Here is a 27,355-nt window from a genome sequence, read left to right on the forward strand (position 1 = left end):
GGTCCCCAAAAATCGAATGTTAGCATAAAATGTTTGTAGGGTTTATTTTTCATAAATTCTCTTTTTTAAACTTAACGGCAATATGAGCATTTCAAACAACGATATTCTTGCCCTTTTCCATATTTCCACTATTTGACCTTCATTTCGAGCCCCAGTTATCGATATTTAAATGTTTAATTTTGGTATTTATTGATTTTATTGAGAGTGATAGTGGCTTAAATTTCCTTAATAATAAAAGGAATTAGAATCTGTAGATACACGAAATGTGATATGTTCACTGGAAATCAAACAATGGCACTCGCTTACTGTTGCTGTTTCTTTGAGCTAACCAAGTCGTCGCTTTTTAAAATCAAATACTATACGATGGCTTTGAATGGACTGTGAACAAATAGGAACCAAGGTTTGTTTCCCGAGAAAAATTCTTCGAGTGAAGTTACAACTTCAACTTCTGAGATGGTCAGCTCAATACATAAGTAGAAAGCAACCGAGCTGGAAAAAAAAGTTTGTTATGTGAGACTCTAGTTTAAACAGGACTGTAGAGCCAACATAATTGTGTAAGTAAGTAAGTTTTCCAAAAAAAAACATACCTAAAAGTTTCATGTTATAACGGGTTATCCATTTTGCGGTTTAAGTTTAATTTAGTTTTTTCTTTTGCTATTCTTTGATACTTTACAACTTCAGTAATTTGTGTTTATGTTTAAAATATTGAAGATACTGATAACTTCTAAATTTTTATATTTTCTGTAAATCTAAAATTTAGATGCATTTATATACGTACAAGCAAAAGTCTAACTAAAACAAAATGATTTATTATTCTAGGTCAAAATATCTCTCTTTTGCTTTTCTACTAAAACATGACACAAAATGAACAAATTTAACAGATTTCTCCATCTCAACACACACCTTTATTCGTTGCTCCTATGTGGAAACGTTAAGCTGGCGATGATAACTGCGAACACCATCTGGAAATGAACTTATGTAGGTATAGTATATATAGGAATAGGTATTTTGATAAGGACAAATTACCCTGAAATCCTTAAGGCTTTAATATAAGGACACATAGCACCATCGCATCGTTCGTTCCCCTAACAGCACATAGAATTCCTATTCTTCACTTTAGCAGAGAAATGACAAGTCGAGATGATGAGCATCATGATGACGAAGTGGATAATTTTGTGGAAGGGAGTGGGCAAATGACGGTATGAGATTGAGTGTGGGTGTGGATGCGAGTGAGCGAATCCCTTATGGACCACAATTGCAAATGCAGACTTCGTCCTAAATTCAAATATAATCGAAAAATTAAATCACTGGAAGCATTTGCCTTGAATTAGGGTTGTCATTTTCAAAATGTTTAAATCTTTGTTTTTTTTTTTATTCGTGTGTTAAGTTCGCACATATTTATATACAGTAGAGATTGCAAGAAAGAAATGAAGAGAAAACGCACACTACTTAAACCATTCACGAGAGAAATTATAACAAAACTTGATATAAACAGATACCAAATAGAAAAAACTTACCTATAAATCAATAATTGTGCTCTTACTTACTTTAGTCCTCGAAAATCCGAGTGACATGTTTTTTTTCGGCCTTTACAAATACATCAACTCATAAAACACAGTCACCGAACACAATCACAGGCCTATTATTCTCCATAGGACCTCCACTACTACTACGCGCCATCGAGCACACTTTTTGGAGGTATACCTCAGATTTCTCCAGCTCCAGTCGTGCTGATTCCTGTCGTAGCTTGGTCTTTAAGCTACAAGAGTTGTTTCTCCACAGACAGCATTCCGCAATCAGCCTATGCTTTTCTCATACGACTCTTTACGTCCAATTTAGTTCCACCACACTAAGAGACAACACTCCCAAAATATTGAAAGGCTTGTGCAATGTCTACCGTGTGTCCAAAACTATTGACTTAGATCGAAGAGGAAGTTATAAAACGCACCCCTTTAGTTTTTGCCAGTACCCGTGGAGTGTTGGTTAGTACATAGGACTATCATGTCGGAGGTTTTTGGATTTTTTCACGGATCCTGCCTCTTGCGAGGAATTGTCAAAATCTTCCAAGATTAATTCTTGTAATTAAAAATGCATTCTCAAATAAGCCGTTCCGATTTGGCTTAAAACTGTAGGTCATCCCATCCCTGACAAAATTAGTCGCCCACAAGAATGGTTGGGATTTGTAAGTCTCTAGGCCTTAGTTCTCAACGGAATGTTGCGCGATCTAATTTATTAATTTTTTTCTTTCTTGTTGTCATTTGATGGACATCAATGATTCTATGAGAGAGAAAGCAAACATCATCAATGTAGTCCAGATGATTGAAATAAGATTGCAAATTCTATTGGATTCCCTTATTTCCATTCGACAAATCTGTAACTACGTCACCTATTAACAACAGGAACAGTAGTGGTGAGAGTATACAGCCTTGCTTAGCTCCATGAGTTTTAAATTACTTTTACTACTTTCTTTTGTGTTCTTCGAAGTAATAATTATTAAGGAGGTGCCTTTTTCTAAAACTTTATTACAGTTTTTTTTCTCCGAAATTAAGATTAGCGCAATTGAGATTTGGCCAGAAAAATAAATTTTCTATAGTAATTTTTTGTCTTTATGATCCACTGAAGGAGTTTCACAGTGTTAACCTACATCAAAGTTGTAAAAACACAACAAAATCACTGTATCTTTCTTTCACACCACACTGTAAGCTCATTTGAACATGTGAATCCTGTCTCATAACAAAATTTTGTAAATGGATGCGCATTACACAGAATTATTACAGGAGATTATTTTTTTCTACGTGTTTATTACTTTTTGGGGACATCTGTGTACGCGCTCAACCTCATTCCCCCGACGCCGAAGCCGCCGCCGCCGACGCGATGATGGAGAACGGAAAGGAAAAGGACGCAAGCCGAAATATAAATGTTCATTTAATTATACATGAAAAACGGATCTACAACATAAGTAAAACAATTACATTCAATTACATTATTTTCAGCGCGTTGCATTGTAATAATGCTTTAACCGTTATAATGGTGTGTTAAATTATTTTGTTTTTGTAATTTTTGTTTTCAGTTAAAATTTATCACATAGAAATACTTTTGGTTAACGTTTTTGGGAGTTAAAAATGTGAAGTAGAGAGCATAGGTACCATCAATTTGAAAGGATATGTTAGTTATAAGCCATGTGGTGCCATAGGAGAGCAGCCCGCGCTAGAAAAGCAGAGCTGAGCAACAACCCAACCAAATCCAACATATCTAGTAGCTCGAAAACACACCCTTAATGATGCGAAGGAACGACGCGCCGAGCCGCCCGGCTCCGGCCACCCAAAACAAAACTTGAAACATATGCCACAATTATTATTCTCCTTTATTTTGAAACGTGCTTTTGCTTTAACACAAATTCACATCATTTTGATGGCGAAATCAGAATGTGTGTCTATATATCAACAATGTTAAAAGTCATCATTTGGTCATTACCCAGCTATATTTTACTATTCACAAGTGAGCTGTAACACGTGGTACACGGATTTCGCTTTATTAAACAGGGTGGTTCTAGTTCTGTCCTCGTCACCATCCTAATCGGAGAGGGTTTATATCCAGATCCACCGGCACAGTCGTTTTCGTTTCGTATAGTCAGTCTTCCTCTTCGTCTTTAGCCAGAGAAAGACTTTCAAAAGAACACACAAAAAAAGCAAAAGAAAACTTATGGTCGGGAATGAATTCAAAATGAACACGTAGCTCCGTGAGCTTCTGCTTGCGCTATGTGCCAATATAGATACTTTAAAGGCAAGTTCAAGATTTTCAAAAAAAGGAATAGCAACAACTTGGGCCTCAAAAAACGTCGGTTTATTAGCTTATTTTTCCAAATTTCATGTTTTAATCGTTTAGAGTAATTTTTTTTAATTATACATTTTCAATCAAATCTAACGAACGAATCAACTTATTGCCAGTAAACCATAGTTTTAAGTTAAACTTCTTAAAAAGTCTTTGATATAAAAGCATGTTCCATCGACTACGATTGTTCACTTAATTGTTTCGAGGGGGTTGAAAAGAAAAACGGTTGATTTAAAATTCAGTCCAAACGGCATCACCTGTGCGAAGCGTATCATGTTCAAAAACGTATTTTCAATCATATTCAAGGAAATTTACAATCATAATGAAATCCAGGATTCCATTTTAGGACGATGAGAGAATGAGACGAGGAGAGGGTGATGGACTAACATCAATAAGCAGGATGTTATCGTTTTATTAGGTGTTATTGAATTTGAAAAGTTTATGTTGTTGAATTTAATTACACACCTATAATAATAGAAGGATGTTTCCTTGATGGAAAAACATAATTGAATGGGGGAATACGAAAACTTCATGTAGGACAGGGTATGAAATCCAATAAACGTTAACTTTAAATTCATTAAGCTTACGCAAAAATTAAAAACGGAAACTTTGCCTTCATTAAGCTTGAGAACAAATTGCAAAGAACATGGTTGTGATATAGGATACAAAGAAAGGTGTAATAGCTTACTTGGTTGTTGCGCCGGATAAAGCTATTCATCTAATAAAAATCAGCAGGAGAGTAATTTCCGTTGCAAACAAAAACCCAATTCAAAAAGTTTTTATCATTAAAATATTTTATTTAAAAATATTAAGAACAAACATGAATAGAATATCAGAGTATACTGATAAATTGTTTTGAATGATAACCGTGTTTCACAGTTTTAAGGTTATTGTATCGTTACTCAAATAAAATACAGTAATCCTTGGACTTTAGTTATTTATTAAATATTTCAGATTATATTATTTAAGTGTTGATTGCTCAAAGGTTATTAACAGACTGAATACATAAAGTAACTTAGGTATTTGACAATTGAGAGTTTGGAGAAAGAGAATCATAATTGACACGATATAACAGCTCTTCCCCTCAAGGAGATTTTATGTTTTGTTTTAAGTTTACAAACAAATTCAATATTAGTTATAAAATATAAAATCCAAAACAAATTTAAAATACTTTAATACAATTTCCTTGAAGTAATATTATTTTATACTAATGAGTGGATGAATGAAGGCTGTAATTCTATTATAGTTACATCTTCTCGTAACCCCATTTATCCGGTTTCCTTCTTTGTCTCTCTGATCGTCTTAACACTTCCTGATTATTTTCCTTACCTGAACCTCCTGCATCCGCTGCCGGTTCATCGCCTGCCTCAGAAACTATTGGCGCCTCCGTTGCCTCTGTTGCTATACTAGTGGTTCTTTGTGGTTTAATTGGTAATTCCATTGATGTACTTGGACCTTCGTTCTCCTCCTCAATGATATCATTTTCCTTGTTGCATATAAATAGTTCCTTACTATTTGATCGGTATGCCTTTTCCAGATTCGCCCATCATCTAACTTCACCATGAAATGTAATTGTCCGACTATTTCAATCACTTTACCGAATTTCCATTTAACTGCTGATAAATAATCTCGCACTGCAACCCTTTCATTTAATACAAATTTGGGTTTGATGTTTTCATTGAAATTATTTCGCTGGTTTTTTGTTTTCAACTGGTAGCATTAAGTCCAGGCGCGATCTTATTTGATGTCCAAACATGAGCATTGATGGAGATTTTCCAGTAGCTGGATGTATAGCACGTCTGTAAGCAAATAAAATGTTTGATAATTCTTGACTTATTAATTTTTTGTTACAATTAATTGCTTTAAGTTTGTTTTTAAAGGTTTGCACATAACGTTCGGCAAGACCATTTGTCGATGGGTGTATGGAGCACCTTGCTTGTGCTGAATGCCATTGTCTTTCAAAAATCTCTGAAAACTATCCGCCATGAACTGTGATCCCCAATCGCTAACAAATATTTTCGGTAAGCCAAATGTACTGAAAATTTCTCGACATTTTTGTATCGTTATTTCTGTCGTCAAATTTGGGATTACGTGCACCTCTGGCCACTTAGTGAAGGCATCAACTAGAATAAAAAAGTAATTACCTCTAAATGGGCCAGCGAAATCTGCATGTACCCGCTCAAACGGCTTTTCCGGCATTTCCCAGAAATGTGTGGGTTGAATTTTGTTTGCTTCTGGTCGTGTAAGTTGAAACTGTGCAGTTCATCACCATTTGCTCGATGTCACGATCCATATTTTGCCACCAGCAATATCCTCTGGCCAGTGTTTTCATTTTGGTCATTCCAAAATGAGAAGAGTGTAATTCGGCTAAGACTCGTCCTCTTAACTCCTTCGGTACATATACTCGTATGTTTCTCATTAAACACCCCTGCTGCATCGCAAATTCGGTTTGATTAATTCCAAATCTGTCCTTGGAATCACATTCCCTCCCGAACTGCAATGCCTTTATTAAAGTTTTAACTTGCTCATCTCTTTCAGTTGCTTTGCTTAATTGATCCACTGTCACAGGCAATCTCGTGATGGCGTCAACTTCAAGTAAATCGATTTCCTCAATGGCATTGTACTTTTCTGCTACAGGTAAACGTGATTGCATCGGCATTTGCATTTTATTTTGATTTTCTATACCGAATGTCATAGTCAAATGATTCAAGAAAAATTGCATAATGTTGCATACGTGTAGCTGAAAGTGTTGGTAGTCCTTTATGTGGTGACAAAATCTGGGATATTGGCTTGTTGTCAGTGACTAAAGTAAATCGCCTAGCATACACGTACTGGTAGAATTTTTTAATACCAAAGATGATCGCGTATGCTTCCCTATCCACTTGACTGTATTTTTGTTGAACTTGTGATAGTGTTTGTGATGCGTATTGAATAGGCCTTTCGCTCTTATCTGGGTAGACATGGCTGAGAACTGCACCCACTCCGTATGGACTAGCATCTGTTGCCAGTATTAATGGCAATTTTGGATCGTAATGGGCTAATATTACATCTGACTGCATCTGTTTTTTACTGATTGAAATGATTTTTCACAATCCTCATCCCAATAAAAAAATACCTTGTCCTTTAAAAGGTTATTTATAGGATATAAAATCGTACTCAACCCTTTTAAAAATCTTCCATAGTAATTTATGAGACCCACGAAAGCTCTTACTTCGTCTTTATTGCTTGGCTGTTTCATGTTTTGTATCGCGTCAATTTTGCTTCTCATTTTATGAATTCCATTGCAGTCTATCATATACCCACAATATTCTATACGATCTACCATAAATTCAGACTTATCCAAATTCACTCGCATATTGTAATGATTTAATCTTCGAAGTACTTCTTCCAAACGCTGTAAGTGAACCGAATCATTTCCGCTGTGATTTTTATGTCATCTAAAAACACTTTTACACCTGGGATATCACTCAAAATTTGCTCCATATGCCGTTGCCATTTTGCTGGTGCACACGCGATCCCAAACATCATTCTTTTAGGCCGATATAACCCTTTATGGGTGCTCAACGTTAGATAATCACGATCATCTGGGTGTATTTCTAACTGCAAGTAGGCTTTGGACAGGTCGATTTTTGTAAATTTTTTTCCCCCAGCCATTGAGGTGAATAGTTCATCAATTGATGGCAACGGATATTCATCGATATTTAAAAATTTGTTGACTGTGGCTTTATAATCGCCACAGATTCGAACTTGGTTATTTCGCTTGCGAACAGCAACTATCGGTGTAGCCCACTCACACGTATCCACTGTTTCCAAAATATCGCTTGCCACTAACTTTTCCAGCTCATCTTCAACCGCTTTGATTAATGGAAATGCCACGCGACGCGCTTTGATGAAAACCGGGGAGGCATTTTCTTTCATATGTAACCGCGCCTGTATTCCTGTGATTTTTTCTGCTGTTTTGGAAAATACCTTAGGGTACTTATTAACTAGTTCGTCAATTACTGAGAATTTAGCTTTGTCTTGTTGTATTTGCATTACTGTAGCTAATTGTTTTTCGAAAAGTTGACCCCAATCTAATTTGATCTGTCGAAGCCATTCACGACCCAGCAAAGGGTTTCGTTGCGATCGAACGATGTACATTTTGAGGTTAACCACGTTTTGCTTTGTTTTAACCTTGACGTTAACATAACCAAAGCATTCCAGCTTCTTTCCGCAAAAAATAACCAGCTCCGTATCGTTTTTTTGTAAATGAAGTTTGCCAAATTGTTTCTTTGCATCTGATAGACCGACAACAGTTACAGGTGACCCAGTATCTATTTGAAAAATAAAAGGAATGTCATTAACAATAAGTTGACAACACATTTTGGAACGAAGTGTTACCTGGCTTCGGTCGTCGATTTGCAAAAGCTCATCTGATATGTGGCAGATTTCATCAACACAAATGTTCTCGGCATCGGTCTCTTCTTCTAATTGATTTGTAGCTCCTCTTCCATTTCGTCTCATCTTAAAACAAGCTCGCTGTAGATGCCCCTTTGTATTGCAGTATGAGCACATTGAGTTTTTATACTTGCATTTGGTTGCTAAATGCTCCGTGCTGTTACACCGATAACAAACAAAATTCGTCGATGACGATGTTCTTATTGGATTTGTACTTGATTTATTTTCCCACGTGCTTTTTTTCTTTTTGTTATTTTCTTTGACGAAATTCACATCAGATGTCAATTCTTTCTCTTTGTGTAACTCCGCACCACCTTTTTCTGATACCTCTATGGCCTTGGCGGTGTCTAGTGCTGACGATAGAGTAAGTTGTTCTTTTTCTAGAAGCCGATTTTGAATGCGTTGATTTTTTAGACCAAATACAAATTGGTTTCGTAAAGCGGTTTGTAAGTATGAACCAAACTTACACCCAATTGATAAACGCCAAAGTGCATTCAGAAATTCTTCACAGGTTTCTTCGTCCTGCTGTTTTCGCAAATGGAAGCGATAGTTTTCCAATATTTCGTTTGGAGTTGGGTCGAAGAACTCGGATAAGGTTTTAATGATGTCGTCATATGATTTGTTTGATGGTTTGTCTGGTGACACTTTATCGCAAAGAACGTTGTATGCTTCACTTCCCATGTAGTGGAGGAGCAATTTGACCTTTTTTACTTGCGACATATAGGAACTATATGGCAAGTTTTGCATTCGTGCAAAATTTCGAACTCGAGATTTTAATGAAACATGATATTACGATGGTAGAGAAGTCGAAAAAAGTGGGTCCCGCGATTCCGTCCGGTCGGTTTTGTCTGTCTGTCTACGCTCCTACAGCCTAAACCATTGGGTCGATTGAGTTCAAACTTGGAAGTTAAGGTTTTGAGCAGATTCGCGTTAGGCGTTTTTTCATTTTTTTTTAAGATCAAAACTAACAGTCGCCCCCATACAATTTTTTTGGTCAAAAACCGAAAATTCTAATTTTCTCAAAAACAAACCGATAGATTTTTTTTTAAATTTTCTCTAAAATTTTATTTTTTAACTTGGCTTCTTTTTATAAGAAAACCATATTTTTGTATTGCTTAGGAAAAGTACCACTCATAGAACCGTTATTTTGTTTTTTAATTTTCTCAGCAACTTATGAACTGATTTTAATAATTTTTTTTCTGAATAAGCTCCTATATTGCCTTAACAATATTTGATTAACAAAAATGCAATTTTTAATTGTTTGTATTTTTTAAAAAATATTGAATTTTTATTTTTCAAAACTCTATATCTCAAAAACGGGTCAACAATTTTTTACGAAATTCAAACGTAAGACGTATATTTACAATCACTAAACAACTGCATTCCAAAAATATTTTTGTATCAAAATTGGAAAATTTTATATATAAAAAATTAATTTAAAAAAAAAACCGCTCTAACGATTTTCAAAATAAAAATTCTAAAAATCAACGGGTTTTTTATTTATAAAATGGCATTTAAATTTTTGAAGACAAACTTATTTTTCAGGTAAAATTTTAAATCTTAAAATATTATTTTTTAAATTATTTTTAATGTGCATGAGACCGAAAGAGCGCATTATTTTGACAAAATTGTAATTACATTCCTATCTTTCATCCAAATTAATGCATTTGGTACACATTTAAATGATATATTTAATCAACAATCTATTTTAAAGAGTCTATCAAGAAGTATTATCCTGGTAACTTTGTATATGTGATTTTAAAATATTATTCTTTACGAATAAGGTTGTTTCACACATGATTTACTGGCCTCCGCCTATATAAAAAAAATAAATACTTAGTACCTACAAGTTAAAGAAACTGGCCAGAAAGAGTATATGTATTTTCTATTAGAATCACTTTTTCAACGCATACACATTGTACCTATTTATAAAGGTATTACGTACAACTTGTACAAATACTGCTTACGTGTCACTTCTTAACTAAAATCCAAAACGCACAAAAGCCTGACTGTACACAACACATGAACAGCAATTTCTTGAACTTGTTCGTATGCTTGTTTTTTAAAACTTTAGTGAAAAAATAGACTGAACGTAATAACTCCATGTTTGCGCTGAAAACTTAAGAAGGAATGTAGTATGTACCTTCTAGCCACCAATAACATTCCTTCATTATCATCATAAACATGTCCTTATCTATCTATCTGCATAAAGCTAAGCACGCGAAGTGAACTATTCTATGGTCGTTTTAGACATCTACCTGCTACCTAACTACACAACCAATAGGCGATCACCTTACAATTTAAACATTCATGGTCTGCCTCTTTCTTATCTTATTTATTTTCCATCCTGGTTCTTCTAATATGAAATTACAATAAGGCTATCTAAAGGAAAAAAGCTTTTAAGGAACAAGTTCAATCTATATGAATCGCATTGTAGCTTTATAGGTAATAGAAACCATTTTTCATATACAAAGATCGTACACAAGTAAAACAAGACTTATGAATGTAAATAAAAACAAATATCGGTAAAAGATCCTAAACAGCTGACGTAAGCATGCAAAAGTTTGTTTCATCCCCTTATTATATACAATATTAAGCCATTTTGTTTGTTATATGATGTGCATTGATATAAATAAAACAAAAACAAATTCATGAACCTTCATATGAAAGCTCTTTATGTGAAAACATATACGAGGATAGACTCAAATAAAATGAAGGAAATTGTGTTGACTTTTTGGGTCGAAAATTAATTATCTCCCTTATTCTGCTGGCTGCTTAAGGGAATGGGAATAATATTTTTCTCTCGCTCCCGCTGAATTTCTCCATTTTCGATACTAACGCCACGCCAACGACTCGGCATCTGGTCGCCCTAAAAGTTTCTGCTCATGAGAGTACTATGGTTTTCATATACAAAGATCGTGCGTTTTTTTTTGACAATTCAAATGGCATTTATATCTTTGAAGCCAAACTTATTTTACAGGTATATTTTTAAATCTCATATAAGTACTTTTTTAAACAGACTCTTTGCATACAGAAGCAAGTTCGTGCGACCCAGTCGTGCATTTTATTTCAATAGGGTGGTCAAAAAGGGCAATCGCAGTCTCAAATCTATCAACCCAACGGCTCCATTTGATATTTTTGTCATATGGTTCGATAGAAAATGGAGTTTGGAGTGAATTTTGTATATCTGTATGTAATGTTAACTCGTGTATGTAATTATTTAATATCAATTAAAAAAAATCTATTCATGCAGTTTGTTTTATTTCTTTTTTTTTATTGTAAGACCGCGTGCTTCTTTTTTTTAAGCTTTTCTCATTGATTTTCTTTAATTTGTGAATCCGCTCTATCCTCGTCGCCACTTATTGTATCGTTACTCAAATAAAATACAGTAATCCTTGGACTTTAGTTATTTATTCAATATTTCAGATTATATTATTTAAGTGTTGATTGCTCAAAGGTTATTAACAGACTGAATACATAAAGTAACTTAGGTATTTGACAATTGAGAGTTTGGGGAAAGAGAATCATAATTGACACGATATAACAAAGGTATTCCCTTTATCCATTCGACTTTAATTCAAAAATTCTACGGGAGGTTTACAACATTAAGTGGAACAAATTTTTACTTTTTTTCTAAAAATTTAAAGCAACAAATGCATTGAAGTTTCAAGAGGCGAGTTTAAAATTGTACCAACTACTGCGTCGAAAAAGTGTAAATATTTTAATATTCGGCTTTGTCCGACATTAAAACTTATTCACACTTGTAAATAAAACAGAATTTTACTTCATTTAATCGCTCAAAACGTATTTATTTAACACTTTCTATTATTACTTTTCAAGCACAGTCTTTACTTTATCGCAGCTCTCAATTAATAATGAACCGCTTCGCTTCCAAACGCCTATTTATATACCTCAAATCGGTTCGAGAAACTACTAGGTTCTTGTAGGTGCTGAATGTTTTAGAAGCGAGTTCTCCTCTTAATCACTAAGTGTTTCTCGATGCTTAACGCAGCGAGTTCTCCTCCTAATCCCTAAATGTTGCCCCTTATTCTAAATGTTCTACACAAGTGTTTACTACTACAAATAAAACGGTTGCTACGTACTTATTCTACTATAACACTATATTAGAGACAATATTCAAACTTATCAAAGGTCTCGTCTCAGGAAATTCGTACTACGAATGGGAAACATCAGTGGAATAGCTTTTATACAAAATACAAATGACAATATTTGCAGTTTTTGAAAAGTTGCATTTCTATTTTTTAACGTAATTTTTGTATTTAAGTTACGACTGAATCTATGATAGTTTTGTCTGCTAGGTATTCTCAAGATAAGACCGATTAGGCTTTTTCGTGAAAATTATCTATCAGAAATCCGTTACGTTCTGAAACTAACCAAACATTTAAATCATTTAAATTGAGTATTTTACTAAAAACTGAGAAATTTTCTTATTTTTCTATTGGATTGAGTTCATGCTTTTTGACAAGCTCAGCAATTGTTGCATAAATGTCAACTCACACCTTACCATGTATGTGTGATTCTAAGGCCACGAGAACTACACCATCTGTAGCCCTAGAGACATTCCTCCCGCAAGTCCATCTTGATATAAACCGTGCATATAATATAAATATGATATAAAGTGCATTACGTCACAATGCAATAATTGGAAAATGCCATAAAGAACACTATTCACATAGAGACTCAAACAGACTATTTAAAGCCGTACAGAGGTTTTAATCCAGTAGCCCTTACATAAATCTCTCCTAGGAAGGTATGCACGGAAAACACTCATAAAAACAATTGAGTGCTTCGGTCTTAGCGAACATTTTTTATAAAATGCTCACCTAGAAAGATTAATACAGCTTCCAGACTACTGCAGTGTTTTTCAAGCAGAAGTACTTGCGGTTTCTGAAGCCGTTTAAGATTTGTCTTCCAACAATTTGGTAAGCAGCAAGGTCATCGCCGCCATTGCCACAAAGTCAAAACTGTTAAAGCAGTGCTACGTTTACTCAGCGATAACACGGTTACAATTAGTTGGGCATTGTGACATAGACGGAAGTGAAAAACTATTATATGCCACTAAAGTAAGTAAATGGGTGAATTCACGAAAGTTTTCTCGGGACTACAAACAAAAAATAGTTGGCACAATATTTCCAAAAGATATATTAAATATATTTTACAACTTATCATTCCTCAATTATAATAAAAGTGCTTCTGTTTTAAACTCAAATCTTTCAGGCTATGCGTTTTTTGTTTGTGTTTGAGTCAAAAATATTAATGTTTTTATTCGAATTTGTGATCTTACCTTGTTATTTTCTTCGACCAGTGTGAATTTTCATTTCCGTTTCTTACATATTTTATCTTCAATTGATAAAAATATTCTTGAAGCGTCTTCTCTTTTTTTCTTTAAATAAATCTATGGATATATTTCTTATTTAATTATATTTTACTAAATGCAAATTACTTAGAGCAAACCTCATTGGAAAGCTTGAATGTTGTCTTATTTTTGATTATAATTTGGTCTAAATGTAACTTATTAACTAACATATATTATCTTTGTAGTATTTTCCTTCAAAATCATATTCTCGTATAATTTCTCTAGCTTCTTTCATATCCTTCAATAAAGCTCTAACATTGGACGAATCAATATTTACTTTATGAATTACATCCTTCGGAAGACCTGCTCCATTAAGTTCTTGCAGAACTTCCAATTCAAGTTGAACACAGTCAATTGTGTTTTGTGGTTTATTGAATTTCACTGAACCCAGCTCATTGACTAAAATAAAAAAGTTCAAAAGTTAAATGATATGGACAAAAATAGCTAAAACAAGTCAAGACATAGTTATAAAATAGCCGTAGAGGAAATAAGATTCGGCTCTTTTAATATCTTTATCTTTGATTGGATTAGGGTAAGCAAGTTCATACTTTTGAGAGAAAGGCCCATAAGCTTCTTTCTAATAGGCGCCGAATAGTCTGACAGAACACGACACATTGCAGCTGCATGGTCTTTTGGAAGTCCCAACTGCTGCAGTTCTTCATTAAATACCGATCCATCTGTACTATGCCTCGCTGCACTTATGAGCAAGTAATTTATACAAGCTACAGCTGATTTTCCATCATCTTCTAAGGTCGATGTTATCGATCGAATACCAGCTTCCTGTATCGAATAAAATTTAACTTATTTTTTTTTTGTTTTGAAAACATTTAAATTTCCAATACTTCACCTCAAATTGTTCGCCAATTATTTTCTTAGCCACAATCGAGGCTAAGTCCATGAATTTCCTAGAGTCCAGTACAGAGAGTGTTGATATGATTTCAGCCAGTATCCAATCCGGACAATCTCCATCCCCACAAAACCGAAATTTCTGTACATGGAAAAAATGAGGTGCATACAACAAAAGTGAGATAAAGATAATTTAAGCTTTGACGTCATAGTCCTAAATCAAATCGAATAAATAACACAAAAATAATATTTAAAGAATCACACTTGAATTCACAGCGTTAAATGCTTGCCAAAATAGGCAGATACTAAAAAGTCGTTTAATCGCTCCAGCAAAAAGCTACTCTGACTATGTCAATAATTTAATTGCAGACATCATCCTTACAAAATATATGTATTTGTAATGAACTCTACCATTTTACTACTTCTGCGACTGCGATACTCGGAAAGGGAAGAATAATGACTGAATTTACTTGCAACCGCGTTTTAAACTCAAAGAGTTGCTTTCGCATAAGTAGCAGCATTGCTATTTGTTCTTTGGGGTAATGTGTAAAAAGACAAACAGGAATAATATAGCTCAAGAGCTGTGTGTTGTTTACCCTATTTTGTTTCATAGACGAACAAACGAAGACACATTCAATGGATATTAAAGGGTACAAGGAACTTATGCGCAAAGCAAATGTGGACCACCAAATCTGCCTTAGAACCAGTCTAAGAATATAAGTAATACTCTTTTTGGATACGAATGAGCCTTGAAGAATTGGGTTATGATTTTTGAAGCTTAAAGTATTTTGTTTTTGAATTTAAACTGGAATACACCGATTACTGTTTGTATACCCTACGATAGTGACATCTACAAGTAATTGAAGTACAAAGAGGAGGTAATTGACAAAAATTAAAGGATACGCAGCTATCCTATCCTTCCCACCTACATTACAACATCAAAACATGATGGAGAACAAAAAAAATATAAACAACAAACATCCCTACACCTATAAAACATCAATCCATTTTACCATTCAAATTTATTATGAACCATCATAACGTCGGTCTTTGGCTGGTTCCTTTTCTCTTTTTCTGATGATACTAGAGCACATCCTGAATACTGAATTACACATAGTAGATAGAAGGTAGTAGATACATCGGTACTTAGTTAGCTGTTGCTTCATTATTCCCCAATGTTTAATGTTTAACAGTGCCTTAAGTAAATAAGCTGTTATGAGAGAGGAGTTCGAGTTCAAAAACGAGCTGAGTAAAGTAAAACGACTTAGAAATAATAATTAATTAATTCAAGTGAAACGGAAAAAATTAAAATTATTATAAACGGCATTTCTGTCGCGTAATTTCACTTTATAAACGCCAATCTTTAAAACAGGCAATTTCTTTCTTCAGAAGCAGATCCCGAGTATAAAAGTAAGAAGTTGCAGGTTAAATAATCGCAGTTGTTTCTAAGTGTTTAGTGAATCAACAAGTGAATATTTTGTTAGCAGTGAGTGTTTGCATATTTGAGATACATAAGCGCCGGATTTGCATATTCAGGTATTAAGAACATAAAGGCTTTAATTCTTGAGTATAGCCTTACCGATAAGTAAAAAAAACAAACTCCTTTGTTTAAGGTTGCACTCTGTGATGTAAGACAATTAAAAAGTTTATTTTGTTGGGTTTTGGTGAAGAAGACTGCAATGACAGTGTAATTCGAATTAGTGATGCTTGTGAAAAAAATAAGGTGTATATTCCCAGTTTTTAAAAGCGCATGTTATGAAATATAAAACGAAACGAGATTTGTCCAAAACAAATTTATGATGTTATATTTCTGCTAAGGTTTTACTGGCGGCTGACTTAAAAACTAACACACTGGAACAAGTAGTTGGTGATATTAGGATCATTTCTGCTCTATAAAACTATTTGTGCAGGGCAAGAATATAGAAGTTGAAAACTTTCTCCTCCCTTGCATGCAGCTTCTGCAAAAACCATTCTCACGAAATCCAAGTTAAAAAGCATGTCTACCTATTACGCAGTGTCCAATTCAATTTGGTCACCTATGACGAGCTAATGTGCAATTTGTCAGAGTAGATAAATTGCTTTGACCATTTGGCATCAAGGTTTGGAAGCAAAATGTTATTTCGCGAAACGGTATTAGGATTTCTACTAAAATTAAGCAGTTCTTGCAACAATGAATACCATTATTTTTGGCTTCCAAGGAATCGTAATAGATGAACATAAATAAAGTGAAGAACCATTGGCTACTTACTTTTACTTCCAACTCGCAACTATTCTTCTGTGCGATTATAATTTCAGGAATGCAAGGAACCTAAAATCAGGACTTCATTTGCAGCCAACTGCATTCTTTGAACGTACATTTTGACCAAGGTAACGAGTTAGTATTTAAAGTTGCATACATTTCAAACACTGACCTTTACTTCACTAAGCTCTGCTCTGACTCTATTACAGTTCATCATACAAAAACTTCCAAAAACATTATTGTCTTCAAAACCAAAACACTCTCCAGGCAATTTGCAAGTCCACCACGATTTGTATTTTGTATTGTGAAGAAATATTACTTATTAACTTCCCATAGGAAGTTATTGTAATGGGTCCGATTTGTCAAATTGAAAATTTTGACATTTATCGACGTTTCAAGGTCCTTGTGTCGAAATAAAAGATTTTTAGAAAGAAGTCTGTGCGTGCGTGTGTACGTACGTTCGTACGTATGTACGTCCGTACGTTCGCGACGTTTTTTCGTCCTCCATAGCTTAAGAACCAGAAGAGATATCAACTTCAAATAAATTTTGTTATACAGATAATAAGGCAGAAAGATGCAGAAAGGGCTCTCGTGAAAATTGTGTGGGTGGTTTTTGTTACCATAGCAGTTTGAAAAAAAGGTTTGGTTAACCCTAAATATCTTACGAACTAAAAACGCTAAAGACTTGAATTAAATTTTATATGATATATTGTAACGTGATACCAAACAAGTATATTTTTTGAAAAAAATTATTATAACGTTATTTTTATAAATCAATAAAACTGAAAAAAAAAATTCTCACCTCCAAAATTTTACGACTGAAATATGATTTCATCTCCAAAACAATTTTGTGCAACGAAAAATAATGTTTTTGACATCTGATTAAATTTTGAGAAAAATCTAATTGAAAGTTTTTTTTTATAAAAAATAAAAATCTAAAAAAAACAATACTCAACGTTCGTAAAAATTGAATATCAATTCAAATATCTTTCCAAAAACTTTAAATTTCGGCTTCAAGCTTATTTTATCTTCTAAAAAATATTGTTTTCAACATTTTGAAAAATGTTGAGAAAAATCGAATTGACAGTTTTTTTTACAAAAAATAAAAACCTAAAACAAAATGTATAAAAGTTGGTATAAATTGATTTTCGACTCAAATATCTCTTCAGAAATTTTAAATATTGGCTTAAAACTAATTTTATCTTATGAAAAATATTGTTTTCAACATTTGGTAAAATTTTTAAAAAATTCGAATTGACAGTTTTCTTACAAAAAAAAATAATACTTAAACTTGGTAAAAATTTACTTTCGGCTCAAATAGCTTTTCAAAAATTATAAATATTGGCTTCAAACTTATTTTATTTCAAAGAAATTTTTGTTTTCAATATTCACTAATTTTTATATAAAAATCCAACAGTCCGTTTTTTCATAAAAAATAAAATCTACAAAAAATAGTACGAAAATTTGGTAAAAATTGATACGAGTACATATAGACAAACTTTTAAGCAAGACAAATCGACAGACTGGATGGGAAGTTATCAGTGTGGGTCGCATCCCAGCCTCTTTTTTCTTTTCCAATTTGGCAAGGAACTCTTTTACACACAACATTAAATGAAATTATGCAGAAAACAAATAATTTATAAAGTAATATAGTTCAGCTATCAATTGAATGACAATGATTAACTGTCGTGTTGACATAAGTGGACTTTTCTTAATAGGTAGATTTTTCTTGACTAACTTCCCAGTCAACAAAGCAGTTTTTTCAGCCAATCAGATACTAAAAACTTGCCTTAATTTCAATTCCTTTATGTCATCTAAACCTGCCCAATGCCTCGCAAGAGTCAGCTCAGCATTCGTGAAATGAACTTTAGGGTGCACAGGCATGAATTGAACCCAGGCTTCTGGTTTACGCACTTTTTTAATTCAGTTTTATTTTATTTACTTATCTCAAGCCTCAATTTTCTAACATCGATTCTTTTTCTATTTTATAGGGCTAGGCACAAAAAGTTTATTTCGGGGAAAAATCTTTATATGCTCGATACCCGAAATTTACCATTAAAAATATTTATTTATTTATTTACGTTTATAAGTATTACGACTCTCTTAGACTAAGTACAATATTTCTTAAAAATAATAAAATATAATATATATACATACATATGTATACAAGATAAAAATTTATACAAAAAAGAAAAAAGATTGACATAACTTTAGACAATGCTTTCCATAATAATAGCTTTAACACTATTTCTATTTTGATTAAGATCGAAAACATTTGCATACTGGTTGAAATTTATACAAGCATTAGTAACTGGTTCATTTTGACCATAATTTGTAACATGCCGAGGAATATGCAAAAAATCATTACTTCTTGGTCTTAAGGATCTAGAAGGAGCGTATATACCGAACAAGGCCAAAAGAGGGGGACAGTCAATATGTCCCGTGATTACATCTCTTGCGAATATTACCAAATAATAAGTTCTTCTACAAGATCGAGGTTTTAAACCAATTAGTAAGCACCTACCTATTATAAGATGGAATGGAATTAGACCAGTTCAGTTTTCGAATCGCATATTTAGAGAATCGTTTTTGAATTTTTTCGATACGTATAAAATCTTTTTTCAAAAGAGGAGACCATACAATACTACAATATTCCAAAATGGGACGAACTAAAGCTACGAATAGGGATTTCAGTGTGTAAGGATCTCGAAATTCTTGAGAGTTCCTGAACACAAATCCAGACATAGTGTTAGCTCTCGATATAACATAATCAATATGAACATTGAAAGATAAGTGTGAATCAAAAATGACCCCTAAATCCTTTTGGCTTACAACCCTTTGCAATAAAACATTAGCAATATTATATTCAAACATTTTAGGCACGACGGACCTTGAAAAACATAAGTGAACCTTTATTTATATTCAAGCACAAGGAGTTAATAGTACACCATTCGTTCAATTTATCAATATCTCTTTGTAAATCCAAACAATCAGCAACTGACTTGATTGACTTGAAAATTTTTACATCATCCGCAAACATCAGAGATTTTGAACAATTAATCACTACAGGAAGATCATTAATAAAGAGTAGGAATAACAAGGGTCCAAGGTGACTGCCCTGAGGCACATCAGAGTAATTATGAATTTTAAAAGATAATTTAGATCCAATTTTTACGAACTGTGAGCGATTGCATAAGTAATTGCTGAACCATTTAAGGAGTGTTGAGTGAAATCCCAAGAAGGAAAGCTTTTGAAAAATCTGTGAAAACTACATCGGTTTGACGTTTGTTTTCCATGTTATTCAATCAAAAGTTTACAAGAATAGTCAAATTAGTTGCAGTAGATCGCCCGTGAACAAAACCATGGTGGTAAACCGATATATGATTTTGACTGATTCATAGATTTTCTTCTTCACAATCGATTCAAAAATCTTTGGAATCAGTTGCAATGGGTCTATAATTTTCCACAGATTGCTTAGAGCCAGATTTATATATGGAAGTAATATAGGAAAATTTCCATGTATCCAAAAACTCACCACTTCGAAGAGATAGGTTGAATATGTAACACAAGGGCTTCGACAAATTACATGCGCACTCTTTCAAAAACTTTGCGGGTATATTGTCGGGTCCCATGCTTAAACTACAATCTAAGCCAGAAAGTTCAGCATATACCTCTTTCTCAGATATGAACATAGAACCCGTATCATTTATTTGCGAATAAGTTGGCAAAACATCATGATTAGAGGCATCAGCCACAAAATTCGATTGAATTACCAATGTAATTCATATTTGAGGGAATCCCCACCGATTTCCTTTTTACATTATAAAAATGCCAAAAAGATTAAGAATCATTTTTGATCTTCGATTCAATGGACCATAAATACTTATTATGTAAAAACTTTTTTAAATAATTATATTCCTTAAGCAGACGACAATAATTGTCTCGAAAATTATTGATTTTGCTTCTTTTTTTAGTCTTAAGTAATGCATTTTTTAAGCAAGACTATTCATTCTCTTCTGGTACTCAAAATCTCAAACGCATTTATCTTATTACTGCATCTTTTGAGTTGGCCGCACTTATAACTTAGACGATTTTAAACCGATAGCCTTGGAAATTCGAACACATCTTTGAAAATACATTCCATTTGGAAGAAGGTACATTTGTATATCTTAGTTAATTTATTATTAGCAATTATTTGCCGATTTGGTAGGCAAATGTTTCACTTTTCACTTAAAAAGTGAGCTATTTATTCAAATATATTTCAAAAATCATGGATATGTAGTTCTATAACTGTTATGTTATACATAATTCAAAGAAAATATATTGAATTGGATTGATACGAAATTGTAGTCCAGCCCTCGAGTCCTAAAAAACTGATGTCATCAGAAAAACCTTGCACAGTCACCATTTTGAAATAAATCATTTCAAATGATGTATAACAAAATCGCCTTTCTTTGATCTCGATTTATTTTCTAGCATTTCTGAAAAAAATAATACACAATATTTTTTCAGAACCTAGGGCGGCTAAGGGCCTCACAACTATCTAAGAAGTAGACAAATATTCATAAAACTAGCCCATATATCAATGACTTACAATTAACTCACTGACTATGATGATTTTGCAAAGTACAATTCCTTATCTTCCAGATACAGTTTATATCATTTTAGTATCCTACTTAGTTTTCGTAATTTCTCACTGGTTATGCGATTACTTAAACCCTTTCAAATGTTTTCGAGTCATTTAAAGTTATTTTTTAGTGCTGATTCCGGATCTAAAAACCTAAGCTATATGTACTTAAACTCGGAAATACTCGATTTCAAAATTGTTTTAATATTTCTTTAATATATTGATTACTAACTTGACATTATTACCTTAAGACTACGAAATCTCAATAAGGTAAAAAATGGCATATACGAATATAATTTTGCGTTTTTCTGTTAAGAACTGTTTTACCATAAATCAACTTAAGCGTTCTTTTAAGATGAATAAATGACAACTGCGGATTTACAACGAATGAGGATTTTTTAAATAACGAAATATTGAAATATAGAATTGTAGATTTGTAGATTTGGAAACTCATCACGAAGTTTATTGAACAAAATAAAAACTTCATGGCTTAACATACCATCAAAAAGCTTTATTTAACGTCTTTTCGAATTATGAAAAGTTGGATCTCAAAATTTTGAAGTGTAAATTGATTTTGAAGTCGGATTCGAGGAAAAGCCTTAAAAATTATAATTTGATTACCACCTACAGTGGTGGACAAGAATTTAACACACTTGTTAAGGAACATAAAAACCATTTAATTTTCAATTTGTTTTTTATTTACTTTACATATACATAGCACTATGTTTTCAAGTACTTCATCAAATATGTTTAACATCTTTAAGAAGAAAAAAGTATTGAATGTGGAAACATCAATTTTTCGCCTGGATACGAGTTTAGCACATTCCATTTTGTCATATATTCATCTTGATAAAATTTGACTTACCGTTATCAATTTTAAGTATTTCTTGGTATTTGGCAGATTTTTGTACCTTCCATTCCTGACAACAGTACTCGCACAGAGGAATGTTTGAGAGTTGTAAGTCAATAGGCCTTGGTTCCCAACGGACTGTTGCGCCACCCATTTTAATTTAAAAACAACGCAAATCACAAACAATCTTCATTTTTCGCAGAACGGTATTTTACTGTTCAATCATTTACACATTTTTTTTACCATACAAGGTAGTCATAGTAACAACATAAAAATGAAGAATTACTTGCAACTAATAAAGAATGGAAAGTAGAAAAATACTTGTACTCTTTTCAATGTGCTAAATTCGTGTCCACCACTGTATATTATATTGTTGAACTGCTTAATTATTACTAATGCTTTTCGGTCTGAAAAATAAACTCATATTTAGAAATTTTCATAGTTTTTTTTTATATTTACCAAAAATAGTTTAAAAAAAGACTCGATTTCGCATCATTTAAGCTAGTAAAATGAAATAATGCAACTACTTAAAATCTAGAATATCCAAAAACAAGCTTTTGTTTATTTCTATTCTTAACTATCTTATTTACTATTTGCGTTTTGGTGCTTACTAACCACCACCGTTCTTACTAAAAATGAATCTACTGATACATATGAAATTAGGCCATGATCTAATCAACTTTATGTGTCAACTTCTGTAAGCCAACACTAAGATGGTTCTCCTGCTTCACCCAATTTCGTCAATCCCAATCGGAAATAGTCCTGCTGGTCCGAAAGAGCCCGTTTAGTTTCGTGCAAATGCATCTCGACTATAAAAGAGTCGGCCATCTACAGTTCTAAGGTCGATGTAAAAGACAAGCCGAACTGCCACAGCCCTCGACCGTCTATAAAGACGAAAGCATTGAAGGTCGCTAAAGGCATTTCCCATTTCCATATTGTACTTAAAGTTTTGAATTTTAAAATTTCAGGAAAAAACAGAGATAGTAAAAAGATTATTATTATTATTTTTCATGTTTATTAGAGGATGGTTTTGAAGAATTCGGTTCCTTGAGCTGGTTATTTAAATTATTTCAAAATCCTTAATTCATAATAACTTCTACATTTTTTTAACTACTTACTTTGAATTTGTTTTTGTATCTATTTAACAGCTAAATGATTTCTACAAAACTATTGGCTCTCTTTATTTTGATGTTCGTCTGCTATGGCCGAACGGATGCAGCAGGTGGTGAAACACCTTCATATGAATGCAACTTATGTGAGGAACAACTCGCCAAATACCGGAAATTCATTCTACAGGCTATTATCAATTTCGAGGACGTTTGCGATTCCTACCATCCCGACAGCCATGATTTCTTACACAGCTATCAGCCCAAGGAGCGTGGTGATATCTGGGCGTTCTTCAAGTTACTCATGGCCCAATTCAACGACGTGGATTTTGTGAATGTCGTCCATGACGCAGTAATAGATAGATGCCGCACACGCTTCCAACGAGAAGAGAAGCGCGACCCTACGATGTTGGGGAAAAAACAGCGATTTCATTCGTGGGGTGGCAAGAGGGCTCTACAACCACCTAGCATCGATTTGAACAATCGCATCTTGGATGAGAAGACATCCGATAAACCATATTTTATTTAAAACAAATTAGAAATAACAATAAACTACAAGATGTGTATATAAATACTGATGTTAATAGGTGGTTAATTATTTTACATAGAACATTTTTATTTTAATGTTATTGCAATAAAGTGAACGCTTTGAAAACTCGAAAACCCCAAAAGTCATTGTAATCGTTAAAGTATTGAATTTGTTTTAAATCTAAGTGATTATGAATGAATAGATTAGAAAATGATAATATTCAGGGCTCAATAAACTTATTTCGTGAATATTTTAAACTGAAACTTACCATTTTTTGGCTCTTTATAAACAAATAACAAAACACAACAAGACAAAAAGCCTCTAAGGTCACAAAAATAAAACAAATAGGTATACAAATAATATAATTCGATTTTCGGAAACGTCAGAAACATATGTTTTTGACATTTTATATTTGTCATTTCTGATGATGGTAACGTAGTTCGATGGTAATGTAGGAGAACTTATTTAACTTACAGAAGGTTCGTGTTCTTACTAAAGTTATCAATTTGTTATACTTTTAAGAGTGTATAACAGATTTTAAATGCAGCGCCATCATTAAGTTTGTTTTTGACGTTGGTGCTATGAATTTTTTTTAAAAAGCGTTTCTTCTTGATTCGTCATATTCTTAACATCTTTAACACACTTTTATTTTGTTTTATTTTAAATAAAGAAAAAATAATTGGATTGTTCGCGATTCGCGTGAAGTTTTATTAGTGAAACAGACCAACAGCAGCTCTTGGTGTACTAATTTTTCTTCAATCACAGCAACCACCACCGTCATTTGTAATGTTTGAAATAAATGTTTGGCCTAGTGTCTTACAACTCTCAACCATTCCTGTGTGAGAGTAATTTCAGTGATGACTTACAGTTCTTTACCGAATCCGAACTATTTATTTGAGAAAAAACTACTATTGGAGAATTTGGCAATTCCTCGCAAGAGCCATTAAGATACCACATACATGGATTAAACATCAGCCTTGATTGACAGTCCTACGCACTAAACATCACTTCACGGGTAAGCTTTTGTTCAGCTTGGCTCTAAACTAAAAAGGGCTATTATGTGTTACCGACCTTATATTGGAGAATGTGAACTATCTTTATGACACATTGAAAAAGTTGGTAGCAATGCATGGGTAACAGTAACGGTTGCACAGCTGAGTGCTGACGCCGTCAGTGAGGACGAAATTCTTTGAATTTTTAAGAAAGTAAGAAATGTATGTTTCTTTGAGTTTATTGTTTATAAATATCTGATAACAAATGTTACAAAACCTAAAAGTACAAGGTACGTTCTATCATATTTTATTTGGTTATACTATTCTCATCAACATCAATTTTTGGCCATTACTCATGCAATCATCTATTTTTAAAATATTCCTGTTTCCAACTTTATAAGTACGAACAGTGTCAGCTTTTTGCAAAAAAAAAGATAAAATTCCCTTCTACCGTGCTTAAGTGATTTGATATTTGGTAGTTTCCTTGGATTTACTTGCAAATATAAATTGGAGTAAGATCATTCCTTTGACTCTAATTGAAACCTTGATACTTGAGTTTTCTAAATATTGAATTGTCCTCTATATTTGATTGAGAACAAAGTGCAGTCATTAGTAGGCATTTCAATTGCTTTTTGATGATAGCACATCATTGATTCAAAAAGGACCCAGTCTTCCTTAAATGCTTCATTTAAGAGCCCCTAAAGATGTTTGTATGTCTTTTCATATAGGGTTTATATAAAGTTTTGTTTGGCATTCAAGTCATTCTTGTATGCTCATTCTTTTATTGAGTGAAGGTTTACAACTCCTGCCATGTTTTTCACCCTGCCCATAATTTTTAGTTTTTTTGAGGCTTTATTAAGCTTACTTTTTATTCTTACCTTAGCATCATTATTCTTAATAGTGACTACTTTCATCACCTTACTCGTTTTATGTCTTTTCCTTAAATGCCATGACTATGCTTTCTTCCTGTTGAACTCGCTTATGTGGTTCTCTTCTGGCCACTCTGCTATACGCTCCGTGCCTCCATTATCACAAGAGTCCTCTAGCATCTCTGTGTTTATTCCAGATGCGGCAAGCATCAGATTTTGTAGCACTTGACGTGTTGTACGACTTTTGTTCCGGGGCTGTAAATATTCGTAGGCGTTCTGATATCCGTTTTTCCCGTAAGGCTTTGCTTATTTCGTTGTTTTTTGTTCGTCTATTTTGCACATAGATTACTATATTTAAAAAAACTGAATTAGAGGCGCCTTTGAATGGATTTAAAAACAAATATTTTAAGACTTATATATGAAAGAGATTATATTACTATCCAAGGGCTTTTGTTGCCATGTAAACTCAGAAATCCATCATTTAGTTAACCCCTTGTTCTGAATTATGCATAGTTTTAATGAAAAAAGTGTTCCCTATCTTAAAAAACAAATTCAAGGCAAAGTAAAACTTGTGTTCAAAGATGCATCTTAAAATTCCATTACGTTTTTATATTTTCACGTTTAAAAATATATTTTTAAAAATGAAAATTAATTGTAGAAAATACTACATGCATTTAAATAATATTTATATTGTTTGTTTTAAACTTAATCAAACAATCTGCTAGGGTACGCACCTCAAGTGTGGTCACCCTTTCATTATATCCTCGTTTAATAGATTGATTACGTTCAATGCAGATTTTTTAAGTTTGCTTTGGGGGGCCTTGGACTCGAGGAACAATTAGTCCCCACCCCCCTTCGATAACCGTCTTATACTGATCAATTTTCACACTTACTTAAGGTGGCGCTACAGTCCTGTGTGAACTAGGGCCAATCAATTTTCACACCCTCAGTAAAATTTTCTTCATCAGTTAATAACGAGAACTATTGACTGTACTGACTGACTTAACAAAGTGTAGTGCAATGTTAATCATAACTGTCTTAGGTCAATACTACTGTACGGTTAAGGTTACCGAACCGAAAACTGCCAAAATGAACCACTTCCAAGAATGCTTAGGAAATCGGACAATTTATGTATATTTGAATGCTCTCCAATAACTATCTTTTTTCTTTCTCACATTCCCTTCTTAATTACTTTTTAAATATCATTAAGTGCTTTTAGTTTATAGTTTTAAGATTTGTTGTTACTTAAAAAAATGTTTAGAAAGGACTCTATACAAAAACATGAGAAAAAAGTAGTGAAATCTATAAAATGTACCAAATTTCAATTTTATTATTATTTTATAACTACAGACAGTTTCAACAGGCTACTGGCTTAAATTTTTAGTGGTTTGACATGCAACTTTTCCAGTGAACCTTTTAAATTTAAGTCGGTAATAATTTGATAGTTAAAGTTTTAAATGAATGGGCAGGTTCAGAAAACATAATGAAGTGTATTTGCAGTCAACTCCATTCTTTGAATGCAAAATAAGACAAAAGAAACAAGTTAATTTTTAGGTTTAGGAACCTCACTAATCTATGTTTGACTTGCAGAAAGTTCCACAAACATTATTATATACAACCAAAACACAGATTACAATCCCATCATAAGTTGT

At 33.1% G+C, this 27,355-nt stretch overlaps 3 protein-coding genes across 4 annotated transcripts; 1 reads left to right on the forward strand and 2 right to left on the reverse strand.

The window, feature by feature from the left end:
• Window positions 1-7,197: 7,197 nt before the first annotated feature.
• On the reverse strand, window positions 7,198-8,949 carry LOC129952340 (uncharacterized protein K02A2.6-like). Its single transcript, XM_056064880.1, has one exon. It carries the CDS (start codon window positions 8,947-8,949, stop codon window positions 7,198-7,200), a length of 1,752 nt encoding a protein of 583 aa, XP_055920855.1.
• A 4,626-nt stretch (window positions 8,950-13,575) lies between these two features.
• Window positions 13,576-24,212, reverse strand: LOC129942881 (COMM domain-containing protein 4). Of its 2 annotated transcripts, XR_008781118.1 has the most exons (5): window positions 24,111-24,212; window positions 14,493-14,633; window positions 14,194-14,425; window positions 13,744-14,044; window positions 13,576-13,684 (listed from the first exon to the last, which is right to left on the reverse strand). XR_008781118.1 is itself a non-coding variant. In XM_056051999.1 (4 exons), exons 1-4 carry the CDS (start codon window positions 24,111-24,113, stop codon window positions 13,809-13,811), a joined length of 612 nt encoding a protein of 203 aa, XP_055907974.1. In that variant the 5' UTR covers window positions 24,114-24,212; the 3' UTR covers window positions 13,692-13,808. The 2 variants fall into 2 exon arrangements, 1 of the variants encoding a protein (XP_055907974.1); XM_056051999.1 differs by lacking the exon at window positions 13,576-13,684 and having other exon boundaries at window positions 13,692-14,044.
• On the forward strand, window positions 15,650-23,976 carry LOC129942882 (leucokinin). The gene is made up of 2 exons (XM_056052000.1): window positions 15,650-16,027; window positions 23,356-23,976. Exon 2 carries the CDS (start codon window positions 23,360-23,362, stop codon window positions 23,840-23,842), a length of 483 nt encoding a protein of 160 aa, XP_055907975.1. The 5' UTR covers window positions 15,650-16,027; window positions 23,356-23,359; the 3' UTR covers window positions 23,843-23,976.
• Window positions 24,213-27,355: the final 3,143 nt, after the last annotated feature.

The sequence above is a fragment of the Eupeodes corollae genome, chromosome 1 (assembly GCF_945859685.1).
Source record: "Eupeodes corollae chromosome 1, idEupCoro1.1, whole genome shotgun sequence".
NCBI lineage: Eukaryota > Metazoa > Arthropoda > Insecta > Diptera > Syrphidae > Eupeodes > Eupeodes corollae.